The following is a 22,388-nucleotide window of genomic DNA, read 5'->3' as shown; positions in this document are numbered from 1 at the left end:
GGTTTTTGGGTATTTCAGTTCAATCATGATGAAATTTGGTGAGAAATATGAAATGGAACCGTGTGTTATTGTATATAAAAGTTTTAAAGACGTAATTTAGTTGATAATTTCAATTTTTTTTTATGAGTATTACATGTACTCTATTGTTATTTTCTTTGTATATTTTGTTGTTGTTCAAAATTGTGTTCTGTTTTATTTCCTTTCCTCTATATTCAATTTAACATATTAATATGTTATCATCGTATTATTATTACATATTATTAGCTGGCATTATATTTATTTGCTTGTAATATAGGGCCTTGTTTCTCAGGATATAGAGTTGTCTATTTAACAAAATGTACCATGCCTATGATAACTATTTTCTGTTTGATTATTTAACGAAACAGTCAACAGTTTAAGATCAAGGTGTTAAAATATAAAAATATATTTAGAGCACTTTACCCTTTAAAAGTGTTTTGTTTTTGTTCTCTGTGTTAAGACCTGGAAGGTTTATGTAATGTTGTTAGATTCAGTTGTTATTGTTATGTTAATTATGTTTAATTGGGTATCATAATTAATTAGACCTCTATTTGTTACTTTTTATACACAAATAAATTATATTTGATAATCACTTCTTCTTTAATACCCTTAACCATGTGACATTCCAAAAATCACTTCTGGAAATTTAAAAGATTGTATTTCTATGAAAGCTTGTAGTAACTAGGAAGATAATATAAATTATAATGTAATGGAAAAGATTTGAAAATTGGTTCTTGTAAAGAATGGCAGACATACAAAAGAAAATTAATTTACTCAGCAAAGAAAAATAACTTCTTGGTTAGAAAAACCTGAAAGCATTTTTCTATTTGATTATTATAATGGCGGTAAAATCGATGTTCAGAAATCTTGACTTGAGGATGACAATAAGAACATTAAAAACAGCCTGTTATTCCAGTTGAGAAGGGAAAAATCAATAACTTGTCATTCAACAGTTGTTACTATCATTTATCATGTATTCTTCTAGAAATATTATCACAAATTATACAATTTGTTCTGTACTACTTCCTTACAGTGTTTCTCAATGCAAATAACTGTATAAAATACCTTCAAATAGACCACGAAGCAATGTAGTTGAATACTAAATTTTCTTTCATTAGAGAATATGATTTTTGAATTGTCAGAGATGGTAGGAATAAAAACTGTCTGTATTATTAATTGGATTTCATATGAGGATATAAATCACCAACTTTGTGCATTATTATGGGTGTCAGTGTGACCCAATGGTTTTTTTTGCATCATTTGAGCATCACTATGTAATTCTAACATTTGTCTATGCAAAAATAATTTGTGAAATTTGTGGAACTATAAAGGTTGAGACTGTTTAGTCTATGGAAAGGCTGTAGACATCAAAGCAGAAGTATGAAGGCAGCAGAAAGTATTCAAGTCTCGGAGTTATAAGGATAATGGAATGCTTTCCCCTAATTATTTTTTGTAACTTCTGATAGAATCAAATTTAGATACCCAAAATAATAACAATATATTAGGAAAATAATCAGAGTACTTGCGGTCTTGTGTTAATCAGATATTGGAGAAACATATTGAAAATATAACCTGAATAAACAATTTCCATTTAGAAACCTACAAAAATACTTAAATATGTAGATCTAATTAGGCAAGAATCACAAGAATATTTTGTGGCTTTTATCGATCATGACTTGCTAATTCAATAATTTCCTCTATACAAGTTTCAAAGTGCACAGTTTGAACATGTTGGATAGAAACTAATATTCTCCTGTTGTATTATATATGATTCAATTATTGGAAGTATTATATTCTATGATATAATTATTGAATATTAGTAGCATATAGCTATTCTAAAAGGAATCTTAACTGAGATCAAAAATTCTTAATTTTCCTACAGTGTTTATAAAATAGTATATTCGTCATAAAATCATTGATAGAAAGATACAGGTGTTGATATAGACTAAACTTGGTTTATGGTAATAATTAAGTCAAAAACACCAATAATTGGCACCAGGATTTAATAAATGTGTTTATATGTGTATCCTTTCTCTGGCTTAGTTCCAGATAATTAGGCGCCTACTTCCCACTTCTGGCAAAATCAAAAACATTTTACGTTAACGTTCGTCATAGGGTGGAGAAGTTCAATGTTCAAGGAGACTTGTACAAAAACAGATACTTTCAGTACAAACACATTAAAAATAACACATTTTCTCTCAGTTAAAACTCAGTTATCTCTTAATAACATTGAAAAACCATTAGAAAATGACTTTTAGTAATATGAATGTTTTTATGATTTCACATGTGTAAAAACTAAAAAATGATGTGAAAACAACAAGAATATATAAAGATAAACAAATTAACTGTAACTTAAGATACATTAATAGTTTCATTCAGTTTTATCTTTTTTGCTAATAAAAAATATTAGACCAAGGAAAGAAAAAATATTTGTTTTGAATTTATCGCAGAAAATCTCATTTTGCATTCATTGCAGAGAAACAGGTGGCATCAGATTTTCCTAAAAGGTGAGCATGTCTTGCGTAGTTGCTAGAGAAATTATAATTTGTAGAACCGCATTGAAAAATACATTATATACATGATACAAAGCAATTTTCTGATAATTTCAGATATTATAAATGGTAAATTTTGTTACTAGTTCTATAAATTCAGCGTAGGCAGCAAGACTTCATGAAAAGATGAAACAGATATAATCAGTGTATACACAATATACTAATATACTAATATTTACACTGAAAACTACCAGCTATCAAATTACTCATTTAGTTTAAGTAATTCATCTGAAGGGAGTTGTTTTATTGATGGGTTTTTCTTATATAAGATGATATAGTAGTCTTGTCTAGGCATTTACATATATATGAACCAACTAAAAGATTATATTGGTCACTGGTAATATAGTAGGTCTACTATTTTGATATGCTTCTCCTCAGTAATTACATAACAAGTGAAACCAAAGCTAATTTGTCCAGCAATTCCAAATAATAGACATAAGGATTAGAAGCCAAAATCAGGCAGACCATATCAGAAATCTAAGGCCCAATTGTAAACATATTTATTTATTATTTTGTTTACAATTGCGCCTTAGGGGCTCCGTAGAAATCAACACAAAACTTCAATATATACATTTAACTGAAGAAGATAATATTTCAGAGATAGTAGGCTACAAACAATCCCATTAATACAAACTGGAACAATCATAAAATCAATTTCAATAACAAGAATTTAATGTAACATTCATGGTCCATTTTACTTATCTTTAATCTATCTCTTTGTGGTTGTGACTGGTGAAAGGAACCAAATCCACAAAACAATATGAAAATTTCAATGAGAAATATGATCATTTGAGTTATGTCTCATGTTTTTCTGTTCCAGATCAATCCCAGATCAATGGACAAGAGAAGTTATCTGAAAATGTTCCACTACAAAAACTTAATATTACATCTGTCTCATCAAAGGCAACCAACCAATCAGATGATGACAAGCCTAAACATCCACCTATAAATTTAAAGAAAGATTTCACCAATGGTGAAACAGGAGAAGATGATGATTTTGTTGAAGTAACTCCTCGTATGAATCTCATATCATGGGATCCAGTAAGTCATATATTTCTCTGTATGATAATCACATATAATAACAAAGTGTGTTTCAAGGCACACCATACAATTTGTACAAACAGAACCAAAGGTTGAATATTTATCAATTGAGTTATATAAGAAGCTGAGATACAAAGCATAGATTTCAAATAGAAACATCTGAACTTCTGTAGTCAGAGGTCATTTGCTTGGTTACATTGGGCAAATTGTTTTTTGTGTTCTATTCTTGATCATCTTTCCTAATCATTCCAGTTGACCCAGCAGTAAATGGGTACAAATAATCTGAGAATGATCAATGCCAAGAGGTTTGACCGACCAGCTGGTGGAAAGGATGGTAGTGAACCTAAGTTTTTAGCCTTGTATAAAATGGATATTTGTTTCTTTTTTTTATTTTCTTTCTATGAATTCTGCACAATGGCCAAGATCAGTTTTGCTATTGTTTTCTTTTAGTGGTTGATACCTTGTTATTTTCAGGTTAAGTTATTAAAGAAATTATATCATGTCAAGTTAATTGAAGAAGTAAGTAACACCTGATACAAGTCTACAATTATTTTTATCAACTCTGATATTCTCTGGTGAAAAAATGGTCAGGACGAACAGTTTGTTATTTAACAATATGGCTCTGATAAAGTCAAAATACAAGAACACGACTTGAAATGGAAAGGCAACTATTTGTGGTTATCAAAGTTAGTGGTTTAAATGTATAAAGGGGCATAACTCTTATTTATAGATAAAGCTATAGACAACAAATGCTTTCATTGTTTTATTTTCTTGTAGACAGCAGAAGATATATCTTACCAGTATGTTTCTATGGAAGGCTTTATGGAAAAATTACCAATGAACAAGAAGAAAGCAACCTTACTAAAAACATGGAAAAGAAGATTTTTTAAAGCCAAAGATGGCTGGTTACATTATTATGAGGTAATGTGCTAAAACTTGTCAAGAATACTAAAATAGAAACTACAGACGTTTTAATTGTATAAGAAACAAAGAAGATCTTAACTAAATCTATGAGTTTCCCTATTCTTTCTGATTTCTGGAGCATTCTTTTTGTTCTGTTCTTTCCCAATACTCATTTTCCTTCTATTCCTATTAATATTTCCCCTTTTTTGGTGGTTTTCTCTCTTGAAATAGCAGAAAATGTGAATTTTAAAATTTTTGTCTGTTATAGAGCAGTAATAGAGACCGTCCCAGTGATAGTTTACAGTTAATGGGTGGTAAAATATTAGAAATGACAGATTTAGGATCTAGAATACTGGGTATTGATGATGGAGTAAGTTTCATTCTCAATTCATTTGTGTCTGGATTTTCAAATCAGAATGATCATAATGTTGAGGATGTACTTAATAATGTTTTCATTTATGGGTTATTTGATCAAATGAAAAAACATGATACATAATATATAGAAAAATTAAAAAAACACAGTAATGTTAAATGCGCTAAGTAACTTCATCTTCATGCATTCAATGATAGAAATGGTACCAGAAACTACAAGATAATTATAATATAAATATTTTGTTAATCATACAGAGAGGTAAATTTTTAATGGTAAGAGTTCCTAGTGATAAAGAATATGGTCAATGGAAACTAGCATTAGACAGTCAAATAGCTGATAATACTAAAGCAGGTTATCTACAACCTGTATTATATGCTAATCCACATCCAAAAAAGGTAAGTCTGTAATACTTATTTTTATTGAGCCACATTATAACTTATGAAGTGAGCTCTGTTAGATATGATTCTGAGGTCTTCTTATCTGTTTAATTCAGTAAATACACTTACTTTTTCATATGCCTGTCTTAACTTTTTACGGTGATTTCAAAGATTAGTTGTTCTTATGCAGATCGTGTATGTAAGGTTCATTTGGCAGAATGAGTGGAGCTCAAGTTAATAATATTTATGTCTGTCATTATATTTGTAGAAAGTGTTAGTTGTTGATATGGGTAGTAGTGCAATCAGAGCAGGTTTATTAGGAGAACAAGGTAATATGTTTATTTATTTCACGCTATACGATCCTTAGACAACTGACCTATTTTCAGCCTGCATCCCTACTGAAGTTGGACTCAATTGATGTGATGGCCACTATTTTAACAGTGAAGATATTTAATTACTGTATTTATTTTCTATACAGCTCTATAAGAAGGTTGTGGTGAGGTTTTTCAAACACTCTCAGGATCAGCCCAATGGTAGAACTCCATTTCAATTGCAATTTCCATTTAAAGAGGTCAATCCTAAGCCTTTAAATAAAATAATCAGAATTTGAAGTGTTTTAATAATTAATCTGATTATTTCAGCATCTCTTCCCCAGTTATTTTTCCCATGTGTAGCCTCTGTTAACAAGACGACTGGTGATATTATTGTTGGTGCTGATGCTTATAAACCAGAAAATAGATCTAATAGTAATTTAGTTTATCCAGTCCATCCATCTAATAAAATAGATAAGGTATTGAATACTATTTACTAATAATTTATCTATTATATCTTAGTATTTTTTTGTTTTCATGAAATCTTGTACATAGCTAAAACATGCTGAAATTTTCTCATTTAAGAAATATCAAAAGCAAATTCCAGATTTTGTTTCAAATAGCCTTGTAACATTCATCTTTCTCTTTATAACATTTAACTATTTAGTTATAACATTCATCTATTTAGTTATAACATTCATCTATTTAGTTATAACATTCAACTATTTAGTTATAACATTCATCTATTTAGTTATAACATTCATCTATTTAGTTATAACATTCATCTTTCTCTTTATAACATTCAACTATTTAGTTATAACATTCAACTATTTAGTTATAACATTCAACTATTTAGTTATAACATTCAACTATTTAGTTATAACATTCAACTATTTAGTTATAACATTCAACTATTAAGTTATAACATTCAACTATTTAGTTATAACATTCATCTATTTAGTTATAACATTCATATATTTAGTTATAACATTCAACTATTTAGTTATAACATTCATCTATTTAGTTATAACATTCAACTATTTAGTTATAACATTCATCTATTTAGTTATAACATTCATCTTTCTCTTTATAACATTCATCTTTGTATTTATAACATTCATCTATTTAGTTATAACATTCATCTATTTAGTTATAACATTCATCTATTTAGTTATAACATTCAACTATTTAGTTATAACATTCAACTATTTAGTTATAACATTCATCTATTTAGTTATAACATTCATCTATTTAGTTATAACATTCATCTTTTTAGTTATAACTTCCATCTTTGTCTTTATAACATTCATCTATTTAGTTATAACATTCATCTATTTAGTTATAACATTCATCTATATCTTTATAACATTCAACTATTTAGTTATAACATTCATCTATTTAGTTATAACATTCATCTTTTTAGTTATAACTTCCATCTATTTATTTATAACATCCATCATTTTTTTCTTTTTAACATTCATCTTTTTAGTTATAACATTCATCTATTTAGTTATAACATTCATCTTTCTCTTTATAACATACATCTTTCTCTTTATAACATTCATCAATTTAGACATTCAACTATTTAGTTATAACATTCAACTATTTAGTCATAACATTCATCTTTTTAGTTATAACATTCATCTATTTAGTTATAACATTCATCTATTTAGTTATAACATTCATCTTTCTCTTTATAACATACATCTTTCTCTTTATAACATTCATCTATTTAGACATTCAACTATTTAGTTATAACATTCAACTATTAAGTTATAACATTCAACTATTTAGTTATAACATTCATCTATTTAGTTATAACATTCATCTTTGTAGTTATAACATTCATCTTTGTCTTTATAACATTCATCTATTTAGTTATAACATTCATCTTTGTAGTTATAACATTCATCCTTCTCTTTATAACATTCATCTTTGTAGTTATAACATTCATCTTTGTAGTTATAACATTCATCTTTTTAGTTATAACATTCATCTATTTAGTTATAACATTCATCTATTTAGTTATAACATTCATCTATTTAGTTATAACATTCAACTATTTAGTTATAACATTCAACTATTTAGTTATAACATTCATCTATTTAGTTATAACATTCATCTATTTAGTTATAACATTCAACTATTAAGTTATAACATTCATCTATTTAGTTATAACATTCATCTTTCTCTTTATAACATTCATCTATTTAGTTATAACATTCAACTATTAAGTTATAACATTCAACTATTTAGTTATAACATTCATCTATTTAGTTATAACATTCAACTATTAAGTTATAACATTCATCTATTTAGTTATAACATTCATCTTTCTCGTTATAACATTCATCTATTTAGTCATATTATTCATATTTTTAGTTATAACATTCATCTTTCTCTTTATAACATTCATCTATTTAGTTATAACATTCATCTTTCTCTTTATAACATTCATCTATTTAGTCATAACATTCATCTTTCTCGTTATAACATTCATCTATTTAGTCATATTATTCATATTTTTAGTTATAACATTCATCTTTCTCTTTATAACATTCATCTATTTAGTTATAACATTCATCTATTTAGTTATAACATTCATCTTTTTAGTTATAACATTGATCTATTTAGTTATAACATTCATCTATTTAGTTATAACATTCATCTTTCTCTTTATAACATTCATCTATTTAGTCATAACATTCATCTTTCTCGTTATAACATTCATCTATTTAGTCATATTATTCATATTTTTAGTTATAACATTCATCTTTCTCTTTATAACATTCATCTATTTAGTTATAACATTCATCTTTCTCTTTATAACATTCATCTATTTAGTTATAACATTCAACTATTAAGTTATAACATTCAACTATTTAGTTATAACATTCATCTATTTAGTTATAACATTCATCTATTTAGTTATAACATTCAACTATTAAGTTATAACATTCATCTATTTAGTTATAACATTCATCTTTCTCTTTATAACATTCATCTATTTAGTCATAACATTCATCTTTCTCTTTATAACATTCATCTATTTAGTCATATTATTCATATTTTTAGTTATAACATTCATATTTTTAGTTATAACATTCATCTTTATCTTTATAACATTCATCTATTTAGTTATAACATTCAACTATTTAGTTATAACATTCAACTATTTAGTTATAACATTCAACTATTTAGTTATAACATTCAACTATTTAGTTATAACATTCATCTATTTAGTTATAACATTCATCTTTTTAGTTATAACATTCATCTATTTAGTTATAACATTCATCTTTATCTTTATAACATTCATCTATTTAGTTATAACATTCAACTATTTAGTTATAACATTCAACTATTTAGTTATAACATTCAACTATTTAGTTATAACATTCAACTATTTAGTTATAACATTCATCTATTTAGTTATAACATTCATCTTTTTAGTTATAACATTCAACTATTTAGTTATAACATTCAACTATTTAGTTATAACATTCAACTATTTAGTTATAACATTCATCTTTTTAGTTATAACATTCATCTTTCTCATTATAACATTCATCTATTTAGTCATAACATTCAACTTTCTCTTTATAACATCCATCTTTCTGGTTGAATTTTAGTATTTTATCAATTTTATCTGTATTAGTACAACCCTAGAAATAGAGGAGATTTTCAGGTATAATTTATGTATTTTATCAATTTTATTTTTTTTGGAAAGGATATCTTTATAATAGAAGTAATGTTTAAGGAAACAAAATTATTTTCATAACTTATTATTCTTATTTCACAGGGTTGACAGAGTTTGACTATTTCACATCTCTTTCATTCACTATTTCTATATGTCTTAATTTAAGGTGTCAATAGGCATAGTAAGTAATCACTGTATTCAAATGTGATTTTATTGGCACGTTTTATCTTTGTATGTTGAAGCATCTTTTAGCATGTTTGAATTATTGTTCATGTTATTCATGCAGGGCTGTTTTAAAAAACAAGTTTTACCAGTAGATTTAAAAAAAAAATTTGTTTGTTTTCAATACGAAAGATTCGTTAAGCCTAAGTATGCTAAAAATAGAAATAGTAATTTTGCATGTGCATGTTAAGTATATCAATGAGTGTAAGACAGGCAACATTGAGATATACATGAAACTGCAAAAGTACCAGTTTGCACATAATATGATCCAATGATTGGATATCTAGATTTACCCAAAAATTGATATGGGATGTCAAAAAGTCTGCCCATGAATTTGTAGATTATAACTAACATAACTGGCAACTTAGCCAAATCAACAGCCCTGCTTTACTGCATGACAAAAAGGCACATATTGAATGATTGCATGCACTGTTATTTAATTATTATGATGATATGATTATCTCTTGGTATTGTACTAATTGAAGCATAACGGTGAAACATGTTATTTACTTCTCAAGTACAGGAATATCTATTTAGAAAAAGAATTTATAGCATCTGTGCATGTAATATGTTAAATTATATATCATTACTGTATTAACAGATATTTCATATTATATTCATAGATAAAACAAATATTTCTAGAGCATTTTTTATCAGTTCAAAAGGATCTAATTTGTGTTGTGTTAATATCCCTAAGTGTCTTACAATTTTAAAAACAATGATTTCTGATTTTTCTTCACAATAAGAAAAGAAAGTTCTGGGACAGCAAAACTTATTAATGAAATTTAAAACTAGATAAAAAACATATAAGGGTTTAATGATTTTATATTTTTGATGTTCCACAAATATTTTAATTTCAGTTTACCATTGATTGGAAAGTTATAAAAGTTTTATTTCAAAAAATATTTACTGAGTTAAAGATCAATCCGTCACAGCACTGGGTAAGTATTTGTTTGTTATCTAAGGATTCCATGCTGACAGTAATATTGATAGATTGAAGCACTTTGTTTGATAACCATTAACAAATTTACTGTACTTTAAAATGTGGATGCCTTCATATAATGTAATGGTTGCTGTTCTTGGCAGACTTGTAACTCTTCTTAAAGAAGTTAAGATTAGTGTTTCTTGTTGCCTGAATTTGCTACACATAATTCTGAAATAAAATAAATATTGGATCCTGTGACCTATTTCTTAGTCAGTAAGATTTATTATACTATTAATAGTTTGATTGAAATACTATTAATAGTTTGATTATACTATTAACAGTTTGATGAAACTATTAACAGTTTGATTATGCTATTAATAGTTTGATTATACTATTAATAGTTTGATGAAACTATTAACAGTTTGATTATACTATTAATAGTTTGATGACACTATTAACAGTTTGATTATGCTATTAATAGTTTGATTAAAATACTATTAATAGTTTGATTATACTATTAACAGTTTGATTATACTATTAACAGTTTGATTATACTATTAATAGTTTGATTATACTACTAATAGTTTGAATGTACCATTAATAGTTTGATGACACTATTAACAGTTTGATTATGCTATTAATAGTTTGATTAAAATACTATTAATAGTTTGATTATACTATTAACAGTTTGATTATACTATTAACAGTTTGATTATACTATTAATAGTTTGATTATACTATTAATAGTTTGATTATACTATTAATAGTTTGAATGTACCATTAATAGTTTGATGACACTATTAACAGTTTGATTATACTATTAATAGTTTGATGACACTATTAACAGTTTGATTTTACTATTAACAGTTTGATTATACTATTAACAGTTTGATTATACTATTAAGAGTTCGATTATACTATTGATAGTTTGATTAAATTATTAACAGTTTGATTATACTATTAACAGTTTGATTATACTGTTAATAGTTTGATTATACTATTAACAGTTTGATTATACTATTAACAGTTTGATTATACTATTAATAGTTTGAATGCACTATTAACAGTTTGATTATACTATTAACAGTTTGATTATACTATTAATAGTTTGATTATACTATTAGCAGCTTGAATGTACCATTTATAGTTTGATTATACTATTAATAGTTTGAATGTACCATTAATAGTTTGATTATACTATTAATAGTTTGAATGTACCATTAATAGTTTGATGACACTATAAACAGTTTGATTATACTATTAATAGTTTGATGACACTATTAACAGTTTGATTATACTATTAATAGTTTGATGACACTATTAACAGTTTGATTATACTATTAATAGTTTGATGACACTATTAACAGTTTGAATGTGCCATTAATAGTTTGACTATACTATTAATAGTTTGAATGTACCATTAATAGTTTGATGACACTATTAACAGTTTGATTATACTATTAATAGTTTGATGACACTATTAACAGTTTGATTTTACTATTAACAGTTTGATTATACTATTAACAGTTTGATTATACTATTAATAGTTCGATTATACTATTGATAGTTTGATTAAATTATTAACAGTTTGATTATACTATTAATAGTTTGATTATACTATTAATAGTTCGATTATACTATTTGATAGTTTGATTAAATTAACTAATAGTTTGAATGTACCATTAATAGTTTGATGACACTTTTAACAGTTTGATTACACTATTAACAGTTTGATTATACTATTAACAGTTTGATTATACTATTAACAGTTTGATTATACTATTAACAGTTTGATTATACTATTAATAGTTTGATTATACTATTAATAGTTTGATTATACTATTAATAGTTTGATTATTAACAGTTTGATTATACTATTAATAGTTTGATGACACTAGTAACAGTTTGATTATACTATTAACAGTTTGATTATACTATTAACAGTTTGATTATACTATTAATAGTTTGATTATACTATTAACAGTTTGAATGTACCATTAATAGTTTGATGACACTATTAACAGTTTGATTATACTATTAATAGTTTGATGACACTATTAACAGTTTGATTTTACTATTAACAGTTTGATTATACTATTAACAGTTTGATTATACTATTAAGAGTTCGATTATACTATTGATAGATTGATTAAATTATTAACAGTTTGATTATACTATTAACAGTTTGATTATACTATTAACAGTTTGATTATACTATTAACAGTTTGATTATACTATTAATAGTTTGATTATACTATAACAGTTTGATTATACTATTAACAGTTTGATTATACTATTAACAGTTTGATTATACTATTAATAGTTCGATTATACTATTGATAGTTTGATTAAATTATTAACAGTTTGATTATACTATTAATAATTTGATTATACTATTAATAGTTTGATTATTCTATAACAGTTTGATTATACTATTAACAGTTTGATTATACTATTAATAGTTTGAATGCACTATTAACTGTTTGATTATACTATTAACAGTTTGATTATACTATTAATAGTTTGATTATACTATTAACAGCTTGAATGTACCATTTATAGTTTGATTATACTATTAATAGTTTGAATGTACCATTAATAGTTTGATTATACTATTAATAGTTTGAATGTACCATTAATAGTTTGATGACACTATTAACAGTTTGATTATACTATTAATAGTTTGATGACACTATTAACAGTTTGATTATACTATTAATAGTTTGATGACACTATTAACAGTTTGATTATACTATTAACAGTTTGATTATACTATTAACAGTATGATTATACTATTAATAGTTTGATGACACTATTAACAGTTTGAATGTGCCATTAATAGTTTGACTATACTATTAATAGTTTGAATGTACCATTAATAGTTTGATGACACTATTAACAGTTTGATTTTACTATTAACAGTTTGATTATACTATTAACAGTTTGATTATAGTATTAATAGTTCGATTATACTATTGATAGTTTGATTAAATTATTAACAGTTTGATTATACTATTAATAATTTGATTATACTATTAATAGTTTGATTATTCTATAACAGTTTGATTATACTATTAACAGTTTGATTATACTATTAATAGTTTGAATGCACTATTAACAGTTTGATTATACTATTAACAGTTTGATTATACTATTAACAGTTTGATTATACTATTAATAGTTTGAATGCACTATTAACAGGTTGATTATACTATTAACAGTTAGATTATACTATTAATAGTTTGAATGCACTATTAACAGTTTGATTATACTATTAACAGTTTGATTATACTATTAACAGTTTGATTATACTATTAACAGTTTTATTATACTATTAACTGTTTGATTTTACTATTAACAGTTTTATTATACTATTAACAGTTTGATTTTACTATTAACAGTTTGATTATACTATTAACAGTTTGATTTTACTATAAACAGTTTGATTATACTATTAATAGTTTGATTTTACTATAAACAGTTTGATTATACTATTAATAGTTTGATTATACTATTAATAGTTTGAATGTATCATTAATAATTTTCTGACTGGTTATGATAAGATGTATAACTGTTAAAGCTAGCATATACAAAATCTTCAAGGCATCAACTGTAGTGAGTTATATTAAAGTAATGTTATGTAATTGTTTATAAGTTACATTTTGCATCCAGTATTTCTAAGATTTTATAATTTTGCAGGTTATGTTGAGTACACCACAGAGCTTAGGTGATAATTTAAAGGAAGGCTTAATGGAAGTATTTATAAACCAGTACAATATGTGTGGTGTATGTATGGTACAACAATCTCTTCTTTCACTTTATTCTTATAAAGCTACTTCTGGTATTATAGTAGATATTGGACAGAGAATAGAAATATTACCTATATATGATGGTAAGCTCAAGATTTTAATATTTTGTTTGGAACCTTCCTGGGATTTGTGTTATTAAAATTGACAGCTCACGCTGGGTCAACTCTCAGAGGTTCTAACCATTGCATATAAATTGTTGTCACCATCATGTAGCAGTCAACAATCTACTCGTGTTTAGCCCAGTAAATATTCATTGAGCCAGAGTCGGGCACGGGAAAGGCCAGGTGATAGGAGTTGAAAGCCAATACAAAAATAGATTGCTAGCCCTTGAATCCAGTTCGTTTGATTGATCAACAAACAACTTGTGTGTAGGACTGGAAAAGAGACTTTGGTGATGAAATGATCCAAAACATAATCTGGCAGTGCTGAGATGTTTCCTATCTGAATGTTTTTCTGATATTTTGATCATTTCAGGTTTTGTGATATCTGGTGGTGTTTCTAGATTACCTTATGGTTCTGACAAAATACAGAATTCTTTAACACAATCTTTATTAGAAAATAATTACTCCTTCCAATCTACTATAGAACAATTAATAGTTAAATATATTATGGAACAGGTAAAAAAAAAACATATACTCAGAATAAGCTATGTGAACTCTTGAAAAGTAATCCCAAGCAAAGGGTTGCTAGTTTAGCATTGCCTATGTTGATGCTAGTACCAATAAAGGTATAGTGTGGGATCTAGACATTACCAAAATTAGTCTTTAGGCACAGGGACATAGTAATGTCTTGATGGACTCATTAATGGTTCAGCTTTGTATAGATACAGACATTTATACAAATTAAGCTTTTGTTATGATGAAAATTCTCTTAAATAGTAATATATGTCTGGTCCTACCGGTGACAAAAAATCACATCCATTACGTCTGAGGTATATTAATCATAAGGCAGTCATCTAACCATGTTTTTTAATGTTACAGAGTTGTTATGTAGCCAGTCATTATAAGAATGAATTAAGTGAATGTAAAAATGCTGACAATAAAATATCTACAACAGTTAAATTAGATGGCTTTGATTTACCACCAACAGCTTATTCGTAAGTTTACAATGATTTTAATTCATAATCAATGCTTCATCTCGTGATTCATAGTAAAAAATAAGCTCTATTATTTCAGAGTAAAATATTCTCTATTATTTCATAGTAAAAAATAAGCTCTATTATTTCAGAGTAAATTATTAAGCTCTATTTTTTCAGAGTAAAATATAAGATCTATTATTTCATATTAAAAAATAAGCTCTATTATTTCAGAGTAAAATATTCTCTATTATTTCAGAGTAAAATATTCTCTATTATTTCAGAGTAAAAAATTAGCTCTATTATTTCAGAGTAAATTATTAAGCTCTATTATTTCATAGTAAAATATTAAACTCAGTTATTTCATAGTAAAATATTAAGCTCTATTATTTTTATAGTAAAATATTAAGCTCTATTATTTTATAGTAAAATATTAAGCTTTATTATTTCATAGTCAAATATTAAGCTCTTTCATTTTTCTTTGAAATATTTATTTCTGTACTTTATTTTTGTTATTATTATTCATCTCCAATGTTTTTTTCATTTTTCTGTTTTTAGTGAAGTGAAATATGATGAAGGAAGATTTAAAAGTACAGAAGGTTTATTTGATACTGACATGTGGGAAATGGATTTTCCTAATTTACATAAACTGGTATTTCAAGCTATACAGATGTGTCCCATGGATAACAGGAGACACATGTATAGGTATGCTACTAGTCATTCTTTTTTAAAGTTATTATTTATCTTATTAGAGCTGTGAGTATTTTTTTTATCGCTGGTTACAGAATATTTATTGATGATTTCATTATAGAAAGTACTTTGATAAGTTGAGATTCTCAAAAAGGTCAAAGAACTTGTTTCTTAAGTTCAGATTCTGAACAAGTAAAATTTGTTATTAACATAAAAAATAAGCTCCATTCCTTGTGAGTCAATAGTTTAATTAAAGTTACAGGATCCACTGGTCGTGGTGTCCTTATTGGAGACAACACTACCCGAAATCATAAACTAAATCAAACTTCAATTGCCTAAGAGCTTAAAACAATATTAACATATATTTGAGGTTATTTTCTATGTATATTATAGAGCTATATATTTATCTGGTGGAGTAACTATGTTACCAGGCTTTGCTGATAGATTTAAAATAGAACTGACAAAACTAGCTCCACCTGGTGTACCTATAGAGGTAAGATGACTTAAATACCAGGACTGACCTTCAACTGTTTCTTCAACCAAATTTTCTCCCAATGAGCAAGCAATAATTTCAAGATGAAAAATTTCATTAATAGCTAAAACATAACATGACATAAACCCCTTTTACATTACAAAATGTAATTTTGCGTAAATGGTAGGAGGTTCTGAGAACCGTTCCAATTCTGGCCCACTGAACTGTTCTCAGAACGGAATCGATAAATTGATGTTTTGTAAACAGTTTGAATATAGAGTTTAAAAATGGGAACAATTTATTGCTGCCTGATCAGGACTGACAACGGAACACTTTATAGCAGCATTCTGTAAAAGGGGTTTTAGTTAGACATATTGAGGTTATATTTGGACATGGTACCCCTAAATCAATAAGTTCCAAATGAATACCATACTTACTAATTACTATATTATTTTAGGTACACGCTTCTCAGAACCGGTACCATGCTGCTTATATTGGCGCCTGTTCTGTTGCTGGTATGAATGAATTTGAAATGATGTGTATTGATAAAAATCAATGGAAAACTGAAGGAAAGAAAGCATTCAGAAAATGGCAGGCACCAACTGCATGATTTTTATGATTTATTTTTTCTTTTTGTGGGAGACATTGTTCTATTTTACGGTGTTTTACATATATATATTATGATGTGCTATTTCTGAAAATCCAACATGTTTTTATTATGTATCTTATATTTATTGAAGAATTTTATCATAATATTTCTATACAATTATCATTATTAGTGTATATTTCATTACCTTACATTCTGATAACATTCCTATTATAGATGAGTTGTGCATCATTTTTTTTTCCATTTTTGACTGTGATTTGGATCTTTTGGGTATGCCTTAAAATGTTTTTACATCTAAGCCGTATTGTGTAATATGTATATGAATTTATACAAAACATGAAATTACAATGTAATGCAACTTTTTACAAATCTGTTTGATTGTATTTACATAAACAGTTCATTCAAAATATTTCTTTGTGATGTTATTTTGTACCATAAAGTGAAGATGTAAACATGTCTCATTGCTAACGATACTCATTATAAGAAGATTAGATGATATTCTAGTTTGTAAATTGGGCAGTTAGTTCATATTGGTGAAAATAGAAAATCTATGAATGCTGCCTTATCTTTAACATGTCTCATAAATATTATATATTTCTTCATTCTTGAAAACGTGAAGTACCCAGATATACACAAATAACTTGTCCTGCTATATTTGTCATTGTTATATTTGATTACATCAGAGTGATTTAAGTAGTAAAAAATTGTCAATAAATGGTGATTCTGATTCTATATAGAAAACAACTGAATCAACATCAGCATTTATTTTGGGCAAAAACTTCATGGTACTCTGTCAGTACTTGTATTTGTAATAGGTAATGCTTTTTCCATCTAGTATTCAATAATTGAACCCATCTTCCACTGTATAACAGCTTCTTATAAGGCCAAAATATTTGAAAAGCATTTGCCTCTGAAAAGTAAAGGTTGCTTGTTTGGGTATTAATAATGTGGATAAGAGTTTGATAAGACTATATTATTTATGTAATATATGTATTTTAATCATTAATTTATTAACAAATATGTACATATCTCTATCTACCAAATATTTTAATTTGCACGTGATATTTTTACATTCATTCCTTTATTTTATTTTTTAACATTATATCTACATGATTTTATAGAGTTCTGTAATATTTTTGACTAATTATTCCATCCTCTTTAACTATGCAAATTATAGCACCATTATACTATAAGTTATAATCTATTTCCCTGGTTGTTTCTGGCTGTAAATTCAATTGTTGCCATCATGTGGATCTGTTGTGTGAGATTAAGCTATAATTGTAATATTTGATGAAAATTCTGATACTATATAAGTAAATATTCTGTGTTTTAGTGAAATATCGCTTTTTACTGATGAGAGATTTGGACCATTACTAATAATAATGTTCATAATATGAAAGTGTTGGTGACCATATAAATCTAAAAATTCGGTAGGAATTTGTAATTGTAAAATCTTGTCAAGTGAGTTAAAGGAATACAAATGAGATGGGCTTATGGTTCAGGATAGTTTTATTTTTATGAATGATATTTGGATGGAGAGTTATATAGACCTTATGCAGCGGACACACTAGGCGAATTTTCACGGCGAATGGTTCGGGCGAATCAATCGGCAGTAAAATTCGCCTTGAGTCTTCTAGTGTGTGGCCGAAGCCATTCGCCGACATCAAGCATGTTTGATAATATTCGGCCGAATATTAATCGCCGCCGACTCATTCGGCAAGTGTGTCCACTCGGCCGAAGTTTAAGGCGAATATTCCTATAACTCAACCAATCACAGACGCCGAAGCGTCACATGACAAACAAAATGGCGACCTCCAACGATGCAATGTGGAGTCAGGAAAAAGAAGAGGAATTAATCATATTATTATGGTTTTCCTATTCTCCCATCGCGCTCTTCTTTTTCGCATTCGACGTAAAACCAAAAGAGTTCCGAGTACAATTGCCACTTTCCGCTTCTTTCTGGACACCGCCATTTTGTGATCATGTGACTGTCTCCCCTACGCATGCGTAATTTAATTCGCTGGCAAATTATCGACACAAACATTCGCCCAGTGTGTCCATTTCGTCGGCCGAATGGATTCGGTGGCGAATTGTTCGGGCGAAGTACCAGGGAATTAAATTCGCCTAGTGTGTCCGCTGCATAATTCATATTGAATTATTGTGTCATAACAAGGCTCATAGTACTAACATAAAACGGAAACAATGTGTCACAGCATTAAATAACCACCTTGATGACTTTAACATCTCCTTTTCCATTCTCATTTACTCAAAGTATATCAAATTTTACATCATTAAAATAGGAATTGATAAAGCTGTTTAATGATACTTCAAATGAAGTTCATATATCTGATGTGTCACATAGGCTATTCCTTCATATGACTTCGGTATATTTTCAAAGCCTCGTATTCGATGTGTTCAAAACATGGCGTGAATAAGGTCCATTATTCCTTCCAAATCCAACAATTATCTACAAACCACTTTTACTGTGCAGCATTTTTCAGCACATTCCTTATTTTCAAATATTTGTTATTGTAAAATATTATAGATCTTATTAAAGTGAAATGTACAGCAATATATCATGGCATTATGTTAGTTATTTCCCTATCAGGTTTATAAGTGACCTAGATCAGTTGTTCAATAGGAAAGTAGTAATTGGAAATTTGTCTTTTATCATAACAGAATAACTTTATGCTCTATTTCTCCTGCTTCTGGTATGTCAAACATAAACACTTCTGTTATTTAAACATTTCAGTTAATAAAATGTAGCTTGAAAATGTTTTATTTCATTATAAAATTAAAGTCACCTTATACATAAAGGTCAGATGATGTTTATAGTAGACTTATCAGCTTCCAAGGAATAAAGACTAATCCATGACTACGGTACAAGATCTCATGTTTAGTAAACCAGTGATCATAGTTCCTTTTTGATTTTATACAATAAACCAGACATATTTCTTGAAAACCAGTAGCATAGCCAGTTTGTTTTACTCTCTGAGAAACAATACATGTATCTAATACAATTTAGTAAGAATTAAATGACTGTGGGCTGAAAATGGAAAGTATAAGAGTACCGGTAGCCTCCCATTAGCCACTTTTGATATGGGATGTTTTAACATGCACACCCGATGTCATTCTGCAACAGAGTCACACATAGCTAGTTATGATTTATTCATTATTTCATGTTCAGAGCAAAATAGATATAAGATCCACTTGATGGAAGAAGAAATTGAATATCTAATGAAAGCCAGTAGTTTGCAATTGGGTAACAAAATTTCTACCATCTCAGTAGATCCAGGCCTCGGTTGCACACAAACGCCTATAGGCTACCCTCTTTATCAATATCAGATTCTCCAACATGCTGCTAGTTGTTAGAGTTCCAGTTGTTCCAAGATCTTAGCCCAATACAAATTCACAGCACTATAATTATGAGGACTATATCAAAAGGCATTTAGAATACAAAACAATAATTTATTTCATGACTCATGACCACTCATAGCGAACAGAACTATACATTCATATTTTATTGAAACAAAGATTAAGAAGGGAAAATTGGATATGTATGCTAGAACCTCAATGAAAATCTAACATGCTATGCAAGCCTGTATCAAATGCGTTAAGTTACAAATAATACCAGTGTATGTTAGACATTTCCAATAATATTATTTTCTGAGCTTTCAGGCAAGGTTATTGAGTGGTTTGCTTGCTTGAAAATAATGACTGATAATCATCCTATCAAAAAATACGGCAGACTTAAACTGACTAATTCATGTTTTTCTCAGACTAAATAACTTAATTTCAAATTGTTTTAAAATATAGTCGTAGGCCTACACAAGTTTAATTGTCACCTGAAAGCCATTACTTTGTTAAAGAGACAATCAATAATAGATAAATCACTTATTCTCGTTTGAAAGGCAGAAATCATCATATATTTATAGTTTTTCAAAGGCAAAGGAAACAAAGCTAGGCATTAAAATAAATTATAAAGAAGAGCTGACGTGATAGTCTGACATCAAATAGCCTATCAATTGTTTACAAGATATATATATATTTATTATATTATGTATAATATATGGATTAATGAATAGCAAATGATGTACTTTGGTAGAAAATGTAACATTAACAAAAATATCTCATTAATGACTACTCATGTCTCAATCTGATTTATCCAGAAATTTTCATAGAACTGAGTTGCATTTGACCAAAGTACATCATTATAATATATATTTAAATATTAACATCATTGCTATGAATATGGATTGGGTATTGCACTGCACAAATAGATATTCATCTTTCATGAATAACATTATCAAAAAATCTTCATAAAAACAATCACTTTAATAAAAGTTTATGAAATAAAATGTACATCTTATAAAGTTGGTTAAAATTACTCATATCTGTAATATAACCATAGTTGATGAGGTGTTGCCATGTCTGAAGTTGTGGTGAAAACAATACAACATTTTTATCAAAGTTCAAAAAGCATACAGCAGGGGGCACCACCGGTCACAGAAGTATGCCACATATATATGCACGTTCATACGACTTAATAAAGGCAAGCACATGGCCTCATAAGTTGTCATTCACAAAGACCAATATTTGCACCAATTAGAATACAGTATTCACAAGATTGTTTTTATTATTTTTAACACCCACTTTGACATAAATATTAAGCAACTTGAAACATGTAAAATTTGTATCTAAAAGTGGACGTCCCATGATAACTGGACAGATGCATTCTTTGGCTACGGTACATTTTCAATGGCCGCAAATATTCATCAAATATTGTACACAATAAATATTATTTCATAGCCCACTATATCAACAAATATACATATAATTCTTACACAAGTCATGTTACTAATAATAAACACATCACACAGTAGTTACCGATAATAATGGATTACCTCCCTTACCCTCAGGTACTCGACTACCATGAGCCAATACTTCCTGAACTGTCACAAAGTTATCTAAAACTTTTTTATTTTTATGTTTCATCATTTTACGATGACTAAGTTCAACAATATTCACTTCCTTTTTCTCTTCAGCTTCTTTCAAGGTTTCCATTCTTTCCTTTTGAAGTATTTCCTTCTTACGACGATAATCACGAGCTTTCTCAACATGTTTCTTTCTATCCTCCTTGCTCCAATAGCGCCCAGTTTTCATTTCACTCATAGCATCATCATCTGTCGTCATTCCTTGTCTTTCATCATGGATTTTCTTACCTCTTTCTTTCAAGAGCTTATTTCTAACAGGACGTCTTGTAATATACCTTGTACCATCAGGGCGTCTTTTGACGACCCACTCCATAGCACC

At 27.5% G+C, this 22,388-nt stretch overlaps 2 protein-coding genes across 2 annotated transcripts; one reads left to right on the top strand and one right to left on the bottom strand.

The window, feature by feature from the left end:
• Nucleotides 1–1,398: 1,398 nt before the first annotated feature.
• On the top strand, nt 1,399–17,078 carry LOTGIDRAFT_164583 (hypothetical protein; the record flags this gene model as incomplete). Its single annotated transcript, XM_009061116.1, has 15 exons — nt 1,399–1,414; nt 3,391–3,611; nt 4,086–4,130; nt 4,389–4,532; nt 4,783–4,884; nt 5,142–5,282; nt 5,533–5,593; nt 5,906–6,054; nt 10,358–10,438; nt 14,122–14,314; nt 14,706–14,848; nt 15,212–15,327; nt 15,865–16,011; nt 16,390–16,489; nt 16,926–17,078. The coding sequence occupies 15 exons, from the start codon at nt 1,399–1,401 to the stop codon at nt 17,076–17,078; spliced, it is 1,812 nt and encodes a 603-aa protein (XP_009059364.1).
• A 4,869-nt stretch (nt 17,079–21,947) lies between these two features.
• LOTGIDRAFT_164582 (hypothetical protein) lies at nt 21,948–22,382 on the bottom strand (the record flags this gene model as incomplete). The annotated part of the gene is made up of 1 exon (XM_009061115.1): nt 21,948–22,382. One exon carries the CDS (start codon nt 22,380–22,382, stop codon nt 21,948–21,950), a length of 435 nt encoding a protein of 144 aa, XP_009059363.1.
• Nucleotides 22,383–22,388: the final 6 nt, after the last annotated feature.

The sequence above is a fragment of the Lottia gigantea genome (genome assembly GCF_000327385.1).
Source record: "Lottia gigantea unplaced genomic scaffold LOTGIsca_46, whole genome shotgun sequence".
Lineage (NCBI taxonomy): Eukaryota > Metazoa > Mollusca > Gastropoda > Lottiidae > Lottia > Lottia gigantea.
This window is presented reverse-complemented; position numbering and strand designations above follow the sequence as displayed.